This window comes from Monodon monoceros, unplaced genomic scaffold (assembly GCF_005190385.1).
Source record: "Monodon monoceros isolate NGI ecotype Baffin Bay Population unplaced genomic scaffold, NGI_Narwhal_1 Super_Scaffold_11, whole genome shotgun sequence".
Classification (NCBI taxonomy): domain Eukaryota; kingdom Metazoa; phylum Chordata; class Mammalia; order Artiodactyla; family Monodontidae; genus Monodon; species Monodon monoceros.
In genome coordinates, this window is record NW_021703767.1 from 87,003,236 (window position 1) to 87,019,603 (window position 16,368).

Sequence of the window (16,368 nt, forward strand, 5' to 3'; positions counted from 1 at the left end):
TGGCTCATGGGCTCTAGAGCACAGGCTCAGTAGTTGTGGTGCACGGGCTTAGTTGCTCCGTGGCATGTGGGATCTTCCCGGATCAGGGCTCGAACCCGTGTCCCCTGCACTGGCAGACGGATTCTTAACCACTGCATCAACAAGGAAGTCCCACACTTTCCATATTTTCTATGTTGTTTTTGTATATAATAATAGAAAGAAGAAAATAAAGTAAAACCTACTGGTGTTGAAAAATAACGTGTGAAGTCTAAACAATATTGAATGTAAATGTACATAGGTGTAGCATCATTTACAATGACCACTGACAAGACCTATCTGCTTCCATTCTCCTTCCCCTTCTCCTACAAAACCAAATGGTTCGTGCAAGCAGGGGTTCAGGGACAGCATGTCCTTCTCTCAAATACTTTGGCAGCATTATGAGGTGGTAATTGCATAGGGAATCCTCAAAACAAAATCTGGAAGCAGCTGGGCGAGACAGCCCTCTTCTGGGGAAATAAGAAAATGCCATCACCCCAAAGGATGTTGGCTGGACTGTAAAGGGCATTTAGGGCCCTTAAGGCACAAGGGCATTCAAAAGGTATTCGCTGAGAATAATGAATTTTTGAAGCTAAAAGGTTATTTTGGAAGTTGAAGCATAAATGTTTATTTTTGTAAATATTGAGCATGTGTTTAAAATTTCTTAGCCTCAATTTCTCATCTGTAAAATGCAGAAAATGACCTCATAAGGTCATTTTGAAAATAATGTGAATAAATGCAGTTATTCAGCATAGTGCTCAGCAGAGAGTAAATGCTTAATAAATGACAGTCATTATTTTAACTCTTACTCATTTCATAATCTTTACAGTAATCATTTTACCTTGTGGAACTTCTCCAGTGTTTACAAAAAAGGACTCTAAGGAATCTGAGATATTGCATCTAAGAAAAATGAACATGTGTGTGTATATACATTTTAAAAGAACGATTTATGGCTAAAAAACATGAAAACATTGAACTTTGAGATCTCTTCACTGAAAAATTGTTTATTAAGGTGTTAATGTTTTATATAATTGGTTCAATATTTATATAATTTAAAATTCTGAGTTGCCCTTGAATAATCCACATATCTACAATACTCACATGTATATAAACTACATATTTCCTGATATTTAACATAGACTTCTCTAACTTCCATTTATCAGACAAATAAAATATTAATCTTTCAAAGCTACACCTTTAGGAGTTCACAAATTCCTATTTCTTTGAGTTTTTTTTTTATTATACTTAAACATTCTTAAAAGAGGAAGCTGAAAGCCCCAAACCAAAAGCCTTAATCTGCCTTTCACAATATATATGTGTATCAAATCATCATGATGTACACTTTAAATATCTTACAACTTTGTGAATGACACCTCAATAAAGCTGGAAAAAAAAATGAAATCACACACAAAAAAGCCTTAATCTGAACCAATGTTGAGAAATGGAGCAACGAATAGGATCTTTTATTCATCACACAGAAAAAATACAGAATATATCTAGTAATTTAGTATTGCCTAAAGAGAATATACTTTGTATTTAGAGAAATAAAAGATTAGTTGTCAGGAGTTGCTTTTGCAGAATGATCAATAAGTGTCTTATCAATGGTCAGATACTGATACCAGGGACCATCGCCTCTTGTACGCATTAGACTTCGTACTTCCATCTCCTTTAACCTGTAACAAACAGAATGGTGATGTTGTGACTACAGCATTTCCAATTATAAAGTTAATGAATTATCTCCATAAAGAACAACAACTTGCGAGTCTTGCTTTTATGTAAAATATAATGTCCCTCCACAGATCCATATGTATGCATATATCTGATATGTACCTATAAGCAAAATTTGGGACTTATTTTGGCTTTTATTATCTTGCTTATGTAGTTAGCCAATGAATATTGTTTTTAATCACCCAAGCATCACTTGAATTGATAATCAATTCTCTCCTCCTGTCCCTGCTCTTTGTCTGGACAGATCACTTTCACTTGAATAGTGATAATGCATTTCCTGTCTTCTTGCCTTTTAAATGTTAAGAGAGTCATTTACAGAACGCCTACTATTATCACCACATACTGTGCCAAGTGCTAGAAATTAAAAGGGAACAAGCCTTCCTGGAGGAGCTCACATCCCCTGTCTATACTGGCTGCCAATCACCATTAGGACAGAAAACTTCTTGAAAGAAGAGACGGTAACTTATTCACCAGCCACCAGCATCACACTGAGCCTGGTCGACAATCCATATTTGTAAAGAAAAGAAAAAAGAAAAACCAGGATTAAGAAAAACATTCTCTGACTCCTAGATCTACTTATTTGTCCTCATCCTTCTTCACAAACTGAATAATCTCTATTTTAGAAAGATACTTTCCTTATTCCACAGCCAAGCCTTTGCACAAAACTACCACGCATTCCTGGAATAATCCCTTCTCCATCAAGCCTTTTACTTTCCGTTTTTGTAGACTACATACTAACTTTTTATGACTGGAAATCTGTCACAGTTAAATTATTCACTTTATTAACCTTAACCAGTTTACCAACCCTATCTATGACAGATAATATACCTTTGTGATAGTATATATAAGAGAATACATTTATCTTTTTTTTTTAGGGTTAAATATCAACCTTTTTCTTTTCTACTCTTTATAATAATCTAAAATGCAAGTAATTAATATATTCATCACAGGGGACTGGTTAAATAAATTATTGTTCACCCATATAATGGACAACGTATGCACCTGTTAAAAAGAATGAGGGAAATCTATATATAGTAACATGGAAGGAGAGGACAGATATATCATTAGGTTGAAAAAGCAAGGTATAAAATGAGTCTGTGTGGCATCTTCCCATTTCATTAAAAAGCAGAGAAAATCATTTGTGCTATGTATATGTACACATGTACAGAGTATTAAAAATTCTGTAGGACCAAAAATAAATTATCTCTGGGGGAATCAATTACGTAAGACAGTCCCTTCCTATTTTATACCTTTCCTTTAAGCTTCAGTTTTCCAAATACCTAAACATATATTTTTAAAAATGTGTAGGTACTCCCCATTCCATTCTCACACTTGCATCTTTCTTTTAGGAGTAAAAGTCAGGGTCCTGTTTTAGTTTTTTAAAAAATATTTATTTATTTAGGCTGCTCCAGGTCTTAGTTGCAGCACACGGGATCTTCATTGCTGCGTGTGAGATCTTTTTAGTTGCGGCATGCGGACTCTCAGTTGCGGCACGCGTGCAGGATCTAGTTCCCCGACCTGGGACTGAACCCAGGCCCCCTGCATTGGTAGCGTGGAGTCCGACCCACTGGACCACCAGAGGAGTCCCCTGTTTTTGTTTTTATTTTTACTTTGTTTTGTTTTGAAATTGTTTGGGATTGTTATATGTCTAAGAAATTTTGTAATCTGATGTTTTATCAAAGGTATATGTCTGAAGTTCAAAAATGTCCAAAGCTAACTAAGTATGAGGCATAATGCTATTCCATGCTCTTAAATACTTAATGACAGTTCTATATGGTAACTACACATACATGTAATTACATATCTACAAAACAAGCCAATCATATGTTCATTTAATCATTTAAATAGTTTTCAATATCATAGCAATTTTTGTAAACTACAAAATTAGAGCAGAATGAACAGAAAGCAGATCAATGATAGCCTGGGGCCAAGAGTAAGGGATGGGGATTGACTGAAGGGACAGGAAAGAAACTCACTAGGTGATCATAATGACCTCGATAGTGGTGGTTACAGTTATATATTTTGTCAAAACCCACTGAACTTAATGGGTACTTTTGATTGTATGTAAACCTCATTCCAAACACCAAAATAAATCTCAGAAAAGATCATATTTAAAAGTAGAAAAAGAAAACATGAGTGAACATTAAAAAATAATTTTGGGGCTTCCCTGGTGGCGCAGTGGTTGAGAGTCCACCTGCCGATGCAGGGGACACGGGTTCATGCCCCAGTCCGGGAAGATCCCACATGCCACCGAGTGGCTGGGCCCGTGAGCCGTGGCCCCTGAGCCTGCACGTCCGGAGCCTGTGCTCCGCAACGGGAGAGGCCACAGCAGTGAGAGGCCTGCGTACAGCAAAAAAAAAAAAAAAAAATTTTGGACTTGTGTATTTATTTATTTTATTATTACCAGAGACCTATATATGACACAAAATTCCAGAAGCTAAAGAAAAAGACTGACAAGCTTGACAATCATTAAATGAGTAAATATATTAAAAGCAATTAAAGCATCAGTACACAGTAAGTGTTCAAAAACATATTAGCTACTACTGCATTTTTGTTATCTGAAACATAAAAACACTAAGTTGCAAAAAAATTCTACACTGTCAGAAGACAAATGACAAGCTAGGAAAACATATCTGCAACAAAAACAAAAGGGGCTATTTTAATCAATGCACAAATTAATAGAAAATGGGCAATTTATGAAAAAGAAATATAAACAACCAATAGATATATGAAAAAATACTCAACTTTGCCAAAAAATACAAAATTGAAATGATGAGATAACATTTTTCAACTGTCTTATCAGCAAAAATGTTTAGGTTTAATAAATTCTTTTACTGGGAAAGGTATGGAGAAACAGAATTATCCTGTATTGGTGACAGAAAAGACCACTGGTACAACTTTTTAAAGAAGAGTTTGACAAAAGCTATCTAAAATTTAAAGCATAACATTTGGTTTATCAGTGCCACTGCTAGGAATTTATATTCCAGATACACTGAATAAATATGCAAAAATATATGAGGATATTCACCACAGCACAATGTATAATTATCAAAAAACTTGGAAAGAGCCTAAGTACCAACAATAGGTCCCCCACCGGTTAAAAAAATTAAGACACATCCATCCAGTGCAGCCATTAAAAAGAATAGAGTATATGCTATTACCGAAAGATCAAGATACAGTTGGCCCTATCTATCTTCGGAGGGCCAACTGTTCTATGCCATTTTATATAGGGACTTGAGCATCCTCAGACTGGTATCTACTGGAGGTCCTGGAACAATCCTCCTCAGTTACCAAGGAATGACTGTATATTTACATGAAAGGAAGACAAGGTGCAGAACAGTGCTGATAACAGGATTCCATTTGTGTTAATATATTTTGTAAATGATATATAAAAAATATATTTTTAATGCATAAAATATAAGAGATCATTAAATAGTAGTCACCTCTAAGGATGACACTGGGTGTAAGAAGAAAGGAAACTGGGTGGGGGAGGGGAAGGAGAGGGCTACCTTGCACTTAAGAGTCAGGACATTTCAAAAAAGAATTCTTTTTAATCTGACAGATATTATCTCCTAATAGCCTTCTAGTCTCCAACTCATAATCTCCTCTCTAAACAGGCTAATTCTCTCTCCATCTTCACCGTTTTACACAGAGCATCCTACACTGTTGAAATAGTTTTATTAAATTTCTTCCTGTGGTTTGCAACTATAGGAAAGGATTTTCTTCCCTGCACTCCAACCCCTGCCCTTTTTTTTTTTTTTTTTTTTTTACCGTAATTCAGCTTTTTCAGCTTCAACTTGAAGGACAGCCATTGTTCTTTCATAATTCTTTTCAGGACTATCAAAGAAAGTTCGGGCAATCCATCTTGATATAGGATGCTACAAGAGAAAATGTGTTTAAAATTAGTGTCTGAAAAGTACTTTGCTTTTCCAGTTTACTATTCTCCTAAAATGACCATCTCAGGTAAATCAATAACACTTTTATGTATCAACCACTTTATATATTTTTCAAATAATTTTAATTTGTTCGGTAGATACTACCTTTGTCCTCATTTATAGACGAGCAAATTTCACAAGGTTGTACAGTTACTAGGTTGCAGCATCTGCACTCAGGCCAGGTCTGTCTGACTCTAAAACCTGTGCTCTTTCCTATTATACTACACTATAAGTATCTTAACTGGCAGATTTTGGAGCCAAACCCGGGGTCTGGTGATCTCAAAATGGCGCTCTTTCCACCAGTCAGCCAAGATAAACTAATTATATGGCTTACCTTAAGATTTAATAATGAAGTATTTCTTTTCTAAAATATAATTCATTCAGATAATAAAACATGATAAGATATACTGTAATCAAGGCCATCTCACTAAAACACTTGTAAAGACAAGTAACAGAATTAATTTTGGGTTTTAGTAGCCATGACAGTATGGTAAAATGACTAATTAACAGTGCAGGCTCTGGAGTCAAGACTGCCTGGGTTCAAATACTGACCCTATCCCTTAGACAGAGCACTTAACCTCTTTTAAGCGTCAGCTTCCTCATCTCTAAAGCAGAAATAATAATAGTACCATTTACATGGAATGAGATAGTATTTTCAAAACACTTATCATAGTGCCTGCTACACAGTGGGTGTTCAATAAATGACAGCTAGCATTAGTATCAGTACAGTTTTCCCTATGGCATAGAATGTAGGATAAATTCTGACTGTTACTCTCTAGGTTGAGAACACAGTGCAGAGTCAGTCTTTAAAAAACCATAAAGCTTAAGGTAATAAAACAATGCAGAAAATTACCAAAAGTTACTTATAAAAAGTGAGCACAAAATGTATCATTTACTTGTTATAAAAAATTGAATACAAAACTATACCACAATTGCTAAATTAAGATATTAACCAGTACATTGACAAGACACCTAACTGAAAATAACTTTCAGTGACCTATACCAACCTTGAAATATTCCCAGTGCTCTGGGGTATAGCCTTCTGGAATTTCTGCTAACTCAGCTTCACCTAATAAGAGAAAACAGTGATATTCAACTTTAGTATCAGGAGTTTATAATGTTAATTCTTCACTATTTAAGTAAAAAACCAACCTCTTGTGATTTTAAAGAACCTTTTGTTTTGTAGCAATGAAGATATCTAATATTTTAAATTCACTTCAAGCTGGTGGAAAATCATTCATTAGATATTTTTTAGATGTCTTCTATGTGTAATGCATTGTGTATAGGCATTATATGAGGGTTCTCGTTTTGTTTTTATATAGTGTAAGAAGATATAATAAAAGACATACTATTCCTCTGGTTTTCCTTAAACATCCTAGACAAAATATTTAGGATTCAAGATGTTAGAAGTACTGTGAGCAGAATTTCCCAGGAGACCTAATAGTTACTATCATTCACAAATCTATTCTTTTTTGGAAGATTATAACTTTATATGTTCCAGGATGGATAAAAAAAGTTCTTCCATCCCTCAGCCTCTTTTCCACCTCTATCTCTTTCTATTTTCCTTATTCAGACTTCTCAAAGCTGGTTTTGGGAAATGAGAAAGAGGAAGAAGACAGGCCTTTTATGTGGCCTATAGAGTCAGTGACCTTAAAGGTTTTTGGAGAAAACAAAAAGTTAAAAAAAGAACCACTGTGTGCTATTGCAGATTAAGATTTGGTTATTTTAAAATAAATTCTCATGTTTATGTTTATTTTATTATTTGAAGAACTTTCCCTTATAATACCCATAATTCCTTTTTTATATTAATGTACACAGGTTTTAAAAATTTACTAATTTAGTTGGTGGGGGAGATACTTACCAATGAATACATTCACCAGAGTTATGCCAATTGCTACTGGAATCCCAGTCAACAAAATGTAGAATCTCTGTTAAGATTAAAAAAAAAAAAAAAAAAAAGTTTTCACATAACCATTTCCTAACTCCTTTCCTCACACTCAAACTGCCCTCATTACATGATTTCCTTATATTTCTTATAATATAAACTTGCCAAATTGGAGATGCTGCATAAAATTATTTATTTCTGTAATTTTCTTTTGCTCTAGCTTTTAGATGCCTATATTTAGTGTCAAAAATGAAAGAAGAAAGCAAAGACTAATTGTATAAGTATAAAACAATATATATTTAAGTGATTTTTCATTTTTGGTTAAAGCAATGTCATAAAAGAAATTTTTATATTAAGAATAAAAGTGTAAGAAGATGAGGGCGATTTCTGGAGTTTGAGTTGGTCATCACAAGAAAAGTAGGAGCTCAACCATGGAGATGGAGAGGGCATTAAGCACAATGGACAGGCAAGGGAAGGTCTACAGGGCAGCCAGTGGGTCACAGCTTTAGGAACAGTGGCAGAGTCCAGTCTTCCACCTTCTAAGTCTCTACTTTTCTTTACAGAGTCTTGAGATACAAACATGCAGTCAATGCCCTGCTTCACTCTCTGAAATCAAAGTTCCTAAACAACAAAGAAATAAAAAATCACATCCCAAAATAATGGAGTTACATATTTAAAGAAGTCCTTCAATGAGTTCTTTGTTAATTTAAAGAATATATTAGTAATATAAATAATTATCCCCAAATGAATCCATTTTCAGTTTTATAATTTATAGATTTTTCTTTTGGTCAGGGAACACAGATGATTTCAAAACACCATAATCTTGAGAAGAAAGGAATGTTTCAATTTTTACCTCCAATATGCATGAATTCTCTTTTTGAAGAAGGAAAGGTTCACTAATTTAAAAATAAATTCAGGGGGCTTCCCTGGTGGCGCAGTGGTTGAGAGTCCACCTGCGATGCAGGGGACGCAGGTTCGTGCCCCGGTCCGGGAGGATCCCGCATGCCGCGGAACAGCTAGGCCCCTGAGCCATGGCCGCTAAGCCTGCGCGTCCGGAGCCTGTGCTCCGCAACGGGAGAGGCCACAACAGTGAGAGGCCCGCGTACCGCAAAAAATAAAAAAAATAAATTCAGTAACAAACCAGACCTTACTACTCAATCTCAATATCTTTTTGAGAAAAGGAATATGAATTTACAAAAAAAAAATCTTTTATAAAATGAAAGATGTTTTCTAAACAGGAAAAAAATTTCCTATTTATATGTAAAGAGTTTAGTTCAACAAGTTTTAACTCACCATTAATTTCAAAAAACGTCTGTCATAGAATCCAGAAGGCTTGATGATAAACAGTCTTTTCCCATGGTCTCCACTGTGTCGCACAGGAGCTGGAAATATTAAATAACCCCGTTATATACAAGGTTTATAAGGATATACTGTTATATTTTGAGATAAAAGTCAGACTATACGAAAACGTACATGCATAAATGTTTAATATGAATTAAAATAAAGCATCCCTTCCAAAAAATATATATACATATATATATATGATTAAGATAAAAAAATACATGCTTCTTTATTTGAGTACTAAAGGCAGGGAATACTAGGATATCTTTAAACAGAGATTGATGTACTGTTCTAAACTACAGCTCTCCTCATTTTTATTCAACATATTCATCAATATTTTCATCATTTTTATTCATCAATATTCAAGATATTGATATTTATTGAAGAAATATCTAAATGATTATTTGAATTTGTTTCAGTAGCAGGCAGGGAGATCAGATACTCTTGGTGGGCTACGTACCTTTGTTTACCTCTGCAATAAATATTTGCTAATGCTGCAAAAGAAATTAATTTAAATTGCGTCATATGATGAGGCAATATACATTAGGGACTTGATGCAAAATAAATGGAAAGATATTTTTTCAATATCTCTCTAGCAGGAATTTGAACTTGTTCAAAAGAACACACTCTAATATGTCTTGATAAAATCCCTTTATAAGCCATTTCTTCTTTTTTCTTAGTTGATATAATAATTTAATAATTATTATATTACATAATTATTTATTATAAATTTTACAAAAATTTATATTTTACAAAATATATTACAAAATTTTACAAAAAATTTTTGTAAAAAATAATTTACAATGTGTTTGTTTCTGGTGTACAGCAAAGTGATTCAGTTATAAATATATATATTCCTTTTCATATTCTTCTCCATCATAGTTTATTACAAGATACTGAATATAGTTCCCTTCGCTATACAGTAGGACCTTGTTGTTTATTTTATATATAGAGTTTGTATCTGCTAATCCCAAACTCCTAATTTATCCCCCTCCCCTTGCTTTCCCTTTTGGTAACCATAAGTTTGTTTTCTATGTCTATGAGTCTGTTTCTCTTTTGCAAAAGTTCATTTGTATCATATTTTAGATTCCACATGTGATATATAATATTTGTGTTTCTCTGTATGACTTACTTCACTTAGTATGATAATCTCTAGGTCCATCCATGTTGCTGCAAATGCGTAAGCCATTTCTTATTGTAAATATCCTTCTCTTCAAATCCTCTCCCAGACGGTATTTTATCAAGCCTTGCTGAAGATAAACTGAGGCAAAACTCTCACTCTTGGATCTGCTTTCTACGCGATTTTCCTTTCTTGGAAGTCTGGAAGGATCACTATGGCCACTCTAAGCCCTTTCTGCTAAAAGCAGGAAAGGCTCTAACATTACTGAGAAACTAAGGGTTACTATGCTTCTGCTCTGTAACCGCATTCAAGGGAATTTCCCATGAGTCATTGCTGAATAAAAAACTAACTTCCCATTAAAGGAATTTTAATCATAATAGATGTCAGAAAGATTTGTATCCTTTGTTCAAGCTTAAATGTCAAGAATGACCTCCCCTCTCCTGAAATCTATTCTTTAGGCCCAGGTGACATCTCATCCTCCAAGAAATCAACATGCTTCCCAACCAGATGAGAGCTCTCCTACCTCTGAACTGCTTGCTGTATATTCTACTGGTGTGTAAACTTGCTTTCACTGCCCCCACTGAAATATAAGTGTCTCGAAGGCAGGAACTGTCTTAAATTTTGATACCACCTGCAGCAGCCTGCAATGAATTTAGAAGGTTAATTCACAAGAGAATTAGAAGCTGGCACAAGTTTACTAAGTATAAATCATCTACTAAGGCTTCTAAAATAACAAGAGAATTTGGCAAGGTAAGTATGTATTTCTGCAAATCATTTGAAAGATACAATAGAAATTTCTGTGAACTAGATGAAAAAAATGGGCTGGATAACAGTACAAACCACTAATTAATTCAATAAATATTTCAGTGCCTACTATGTACAGGTCTTATGCTAGGTCTATAGTATAAGAGGGATTTAGATTCTGCTGGGAGGAAAAAATAGATAATTACAAATCTATATTGTAAAAGACAACAATGGAAAGAAACAGGATGTAGTGTCAGAAAAGAAAAGGCTCAGAAGTAAAGCCCCTCTTTAGACAGGCTGGTGGAGTTGGGGAGGTATGAGGAAGGCACATTATAAACTGAGAGAAGTAGCAAGTTAGAAGAAATCTGTAATGGGTAATTGGTTGATTGATTATACCCAAAAGGTGCTGATTACTTAATGCAGTAACCTGCCAAAGGGCTCTCTCACAATTTCTATGAATGGCCTGAGTGTGGTGGAGATGGTATTCCTGATGATACAGAGCTACTGCTACAAAAGTGGCTACTACACTAATGATGAAATAGGATCCCCCCAAAAGTCCTCCTACACACTTACAAAAGGCTTGAATCTAAAAGGATTAAGTATAGTAAGTGGAAAGTCCTACTTGAACACTCCAGAAGTTTAGTGGCTCACAAACTTAAGAAAAGTCACTGGTGGGAGTTCCCTGGTGGCCTAATGGTTAGGATTCTGGGCTTTCACTGCCATGGCCCAGGTTCAATCCCTGGTCGGGGAATTGAGATTCCGCAAGCTGCGTGGCGTGGCCAAAAACAAAAAAAGAAAAAGTCATTGGTGTCATGTGGATGTGGTTACCAAAAAATCCCAAAGGTAATCCAATCTTAATCTGATGTACCAGAAATACAGGGTCAAAACAGAAGGAGCCCTCCACCTCCATGTCTTTCCAGACCTGTGGAAGTGTGTCCATCCCAGAGTACACTGTTTTAGAGGGACAATCTGGAGCACGTCCTAAGTTAAGCATCCAGGACGGCAAACAACCTGGAAATTGACCTACTGAAACTGAAAGAACTGAAGCTGACTGGCCTACAAAAAAGAAGTCAGGATAGAGACCAGAGAAGTGCCTTTAAATAGCTGAAGGCTGTCCAATGACAAAGGCTTACACTATTCTGCGCTGACCTGAAAGGAAGAACTAGGATCAATGTGCGAAAGAGAAATTTTTGGCTTAATACAAGGAAGAAGTTTCTAACAATTTTGAAAATAAAATGGTTGAAAATAAAATTGGACTGCCTCCCCAGTCCCCATTATGGAGTTATTCGAGTATCACTAATGGAATGTAACAAGGATTAGCATACTACAGGGGGTGGCCTATAAGATTTCTAAGGTCCTTTCCCTCAAAGAATCTGAATAGATGGCCTCTCTTAGAATAAAAAGACGTACCTTTCCTACTGATCAATCTCAATGGTTTCCTTCCAACACCAAGAACTCTTTCCTGCTTTCAGGTCTTTGCACTTAACCTTCCTCTTTGCTTGGAAGCTTTTCCTCAGGCTCTTTGAATGGCTAGCTCCTCACCCCATCCTTCAGAGGTAAGATCAAATGTTACCTCCTCAAAGAAGTTTTCTCTGACTACCCTATATCCACAGCTGGTCTCCCACTTATTCTCCTTAATATCATTTGGTTATTTCCTCTAGAACAATAAGCACTAAGCTGAATCATTCAGTAGTGTATCTCCAGTGCACTTTAGTGTCTGCCACATGGTAGGAACTCCATAAATATTGTTGAATTTACATTTCTTAAGTAAATTTAATGTTGGTAGGGGATCTTTCTTTAGTCCCTGAAAGTAAATCTTCTCAGAAGAGACAGTATACTCCCAACTTTCCCTTTCAATCAGACGGACAGACAGACACACACAGACACACACAGAGAGAAACACGTAAGGATTAAACTCTATGTGGGGTTTTAGGGACAACTGATTACAAATGACAGTATTAGTAGACGTGGAAAGTGTAACAAACAAAAAAAAACTATGGAAGAAAGCTTGAGCTGGCTGCATTCTAGCAATATTAAACAGTTAGTAATGTGAACTTCTTGCTTTCTTTACATATAATTACCCTACTGTTAAACAACAATTATTCATGCCATTAAATGTGTTAGGTAACTGTTATACTATTAACTGTTCCAAAGGATATTTCATAGCACTAAACTCTTTTCAAACTTCTGAGCCTTCATGATTTGTTGTTGTAGTAGGGCCATCTGCTTACAATCTAAAATTATTAGAGTGAACATTGCTTACAACCAGGTGACTGCCAGGATTTCTGGAACTCAATCCTTCTGCCACAAAAAGAGGCATTTTCCTCCACTCTCTACAGCCTGGAATGTCTCAATTAAGGTACTCAGTAATTACGTGGAACTAAGGTTTCACTAACCAATTTTTTTTAATGCAAATAACTTCAGGAAAGTTATGCTTTGGACAATTGTGGTACTTGTGAGGATCAAATAAGATAATATCAGATTTTTTTGTGTCTCCAAGACAACACCCAAAATTGGTCATTTTCTTTCCCTCATTCTCAGACCATTCCCAGTTAATGGCACCACCAACTCAATTACCCAGGCTAAAAAATCTCAGTCATCTTCCTGTGCCTCATTCATCAGCTGTCAAGGCCTCTTGATTCTAAAATTCAAACTTTCCATTTCTCTCCAAGACCTTTTCACCTCAGTGGCTTAAGAAATCAACATGCCTGATAAGCCATCCAATATTCAGAAGCATCTTCCTAAAACATACTACTGATGCTGCTCTTCCGCTAAAATACTCTCGGGTGCCTACAAAATCGTTAAGATACTTTGGCTTTGTATTCAGTCCCTCCCCTAATTAGGTCCTAACTTCTCTTTTTTTAACCTTCTCTCTCAACACCTACCTATCCCAAGAGCCCCATATTCAGATATATCTGAAAACATATCCTTTACTTTTCCATCAATTGCACCTGTTAAAACTATCCCTAGAATCCAGTTAACATGCCTCATCATCCATGTCTGAATTAAGCCACACTACTTCGTTTAATACTCTTCTCAGGTTTTAAAGCCATAATTATATGCACATCAGCCTTCAACATAAAAGTTCTCTGCAGCTGAGGGGAGAACTTAAGCTTATTTCTAGAATCCCTTGATGTTTGACATTTAATAAGTAATTAAACAGAATACTTTTATCTGCTTATTTTCTGAGAAAGGTTTTCACTGAGAGTGATTGATGATAACATGACAGTACTAGATGTTTAAGGTGAGACCACAGGGCCCCGTAGAAGGTAATGCCCAGTGCTGTAGATTTTTCCCACTCACTCTTTACCACTACCTTTGAGGTAAGTTAAAATTATCACCCTCTTTTTAGAAACAAAACAAAACAGTTCTTATGGTAAGAGACAAGTTCATTCAAAATGACATTTCTAGAAAGATGCAAAATTATGCAGAAACACATTTCAGGGTTATAAATATTTGTAGTGGGAAAGAGATTAGTTTTATTTTATTTCCCTGTCAACAGAAAATAAGCACACTTGTAATAAAATCCTCTTTTCTTTCTAAATTCTCTTTTTTAATGATGAAGAAATGCAGGTTTGGAGCAATTAAGTGCCTTCCACTTAGCTTCCCAGATGTGATGACCCAAGCTCACAGAGTTACTAAACTCTGGAGCTAGGATTTAAACCTAGGTGGTCTATATCCAGAGGAAACAAAACCAGACAAGGTTCTCTCCTCTGTTGGATCTTACGTTCTCCTAGAGGCAGCCATAAACAATAATATAAAACAGATTACAACCTTTCATTCCACAGTGATAGATTAGGTTTCACATGGAAAATACCTTTGAAAGCAGGTACATTGCTGAAACACAGTAACCTCACTATAGCTATCACATCCTTTCCTGCTTCCAGTGGAAAGGGTGTAGATTACCTGCGAGGATCCTTCCAGAACCCCAAGAATGGGGAATAGTGTATAAATGGGATCTAGGGGAGAAATTTTACCTCAGTTTATCTCCAGGTAGGCATGATTAAGTACTATGGGGGGAGGGGGTATTTGAAGAGGATATTTGTAATCAGAAATGGCTTACAAAGGAATTTTATCAAAGAATGTAAGCACATGTAGTTTTGTAACAGGTTCAAATTCCTGCCGGAAATTTGTTCAATGCCACTTTTTTTCCTTTCCATTTTTCCAGCAAGTCCCTCATGGCATCAGTGTATAATGCCTCATCATGTGAAGTGACATAATTCAAATTAAATTGGGAGAAGAGCAGTAAACAGAAAAAGATATTTTTAAGTTGGAGAAGAATCTTTTGGGCTTTAAATTTCACTTCCTCTGTATCTACTTGTATTGCATAGGACAAATCGCTTACAGTATATTTTTGATCAAGAGGATTAAATGAATACCTTTAATATCTTAGAATGGCGCCTGGCACATAATGTGTGCTCAATAAATGTTAGCTCCCATTATTATTATTCACTTAATACAGTAGTGCATTATTTTTGTAATAATTGAGTCACAGTTTCCTCATCTGTAAAATGGGGTAACACTGTACTCACTTTGCAGAATCCAAAAGGGAATAAAGCAGGCTGAATACAAAGCATTTGATGCTTTGCTATTATGATTATTCATTCCCCTAGAGTTCAATCCACAGTCTCCAAGAGGCTCCAAATAATCCTCCCATGACTGCACTGACTTTCCTAAGACCTAGGAGCTTTTTCTTCATAGGTCCCTTCCTCTCTAAGAAGACATTAAAAATAATTATTTTATGATTCCGTTGATATAAAACGAATACAATTCAGGCTGCATTCAGCATCACATATGCATTAACATTATAGCCCTTTTCCTTCTGATTTTAAAAGAAATTTAAATTAAAACATTTTCGTGGACACCTAAAAGTATCATGAAGGCACTGTGCCTAGCAGATGAGTTAGCCCTGAGCCTCTCCACCTGGCCATATATCAGTATTATTACTTAGCATCAGCGGGCTCCTCAGCAACATGACTTCCCACCTTGTGAGATTAAAACGTACCGCAGGTGGAACATACAAAGAATCTTGGTGCCTGAGAGACATGGGTCTCAGCTCTTTGCCTTTCTAACATCAGCTTCATCCGCAAATTACCACCAACAGGATAGGTGAATGACAAAGCGTCTCACAAATTCTAATTAATTACTTAAACACGATCGATTTGATTACTCCAGGAAAACCCTCAGTCTCCTCACATAGCCCATGCTCCGTCTCTCAAGTCCCAAGTCCTCAATTTCTCCCAGCTCTCTCCGGATTCCACCAAGGTCACCCGGGAAGAGTCCTCCATCTCTCCTCCCGCGTTTCTTGATAGCGCTTTCTCCCAAAGCCAGTACCCACCGACAGTCTTCGGAAAGTCACGGGTGAGGAAGCCCCCGAACACAAGTCTAGTGTCAAGGCGGCGGCCAGACAGAGCGGCCACTGCAGAGACCGAAGCCCGCTGTAATAAACTCATGGCCGCCATGGCTACTACGGGCAAGAGAAGAGCGGGCAAATGTAACGGGAGCCGAGAGAGCCAATTTCTCAAGGAGGGCGAAGCCGGAAAGTGGCCATGTTGAGTGAGGGCAAAGCCAATTCCTGTTCTCGTCATCCGGTCGGCGTG

At 36.2% G+C, this 16,368-nt stretch overlaps 1 protein-coding gene across 2 annotated transcripts; it reads right to left on the minus strand.

Moving 5' to 3' along the window:
- Positions 1–1,001: 1,001 nt before the first annotated feature.
- NDUFB5 (NADH:ubiquinone oxidoreductase subunit B5) lies at positions 1,002–16,251 on the minus strand. 2 transcript variants are annotated; one of them, XM_029213636.1, is made up of 6 exons: positions 16,107–16,251; positions 8,857–8,945; positions 7,540–7,606; positions 6,686–6,747; positions 5,515–5,621; positions 1,002–1,688 (listed from the first exon to the last, which is right to left on the minus strand). In XM_029213636.1, the coding sequence occupies exons 1-6, from the start codon at positions 16,228–16,230 to the stop codon at positions 1,568–1,570; spliced, it is 570 nt and encodes a 189-aa protein (XP_029069469.1). In that variant the 5' UTR covers positions 16,231–16,251; the 3' UTR covers positions 1,002–1,567. The 2 variants fall into 2 exon arrangements, with proteins under 2 accessions (XP_029069469.1, XP_029069470.1); XM_029213637.1 differs by lacking the exon at positions 5,515–5,621 and having other exon boundaries at positions 16,107–16,245.
- Between the last annotated feature and the right edge of the window lie 117 nt (positions 16,252–16,368).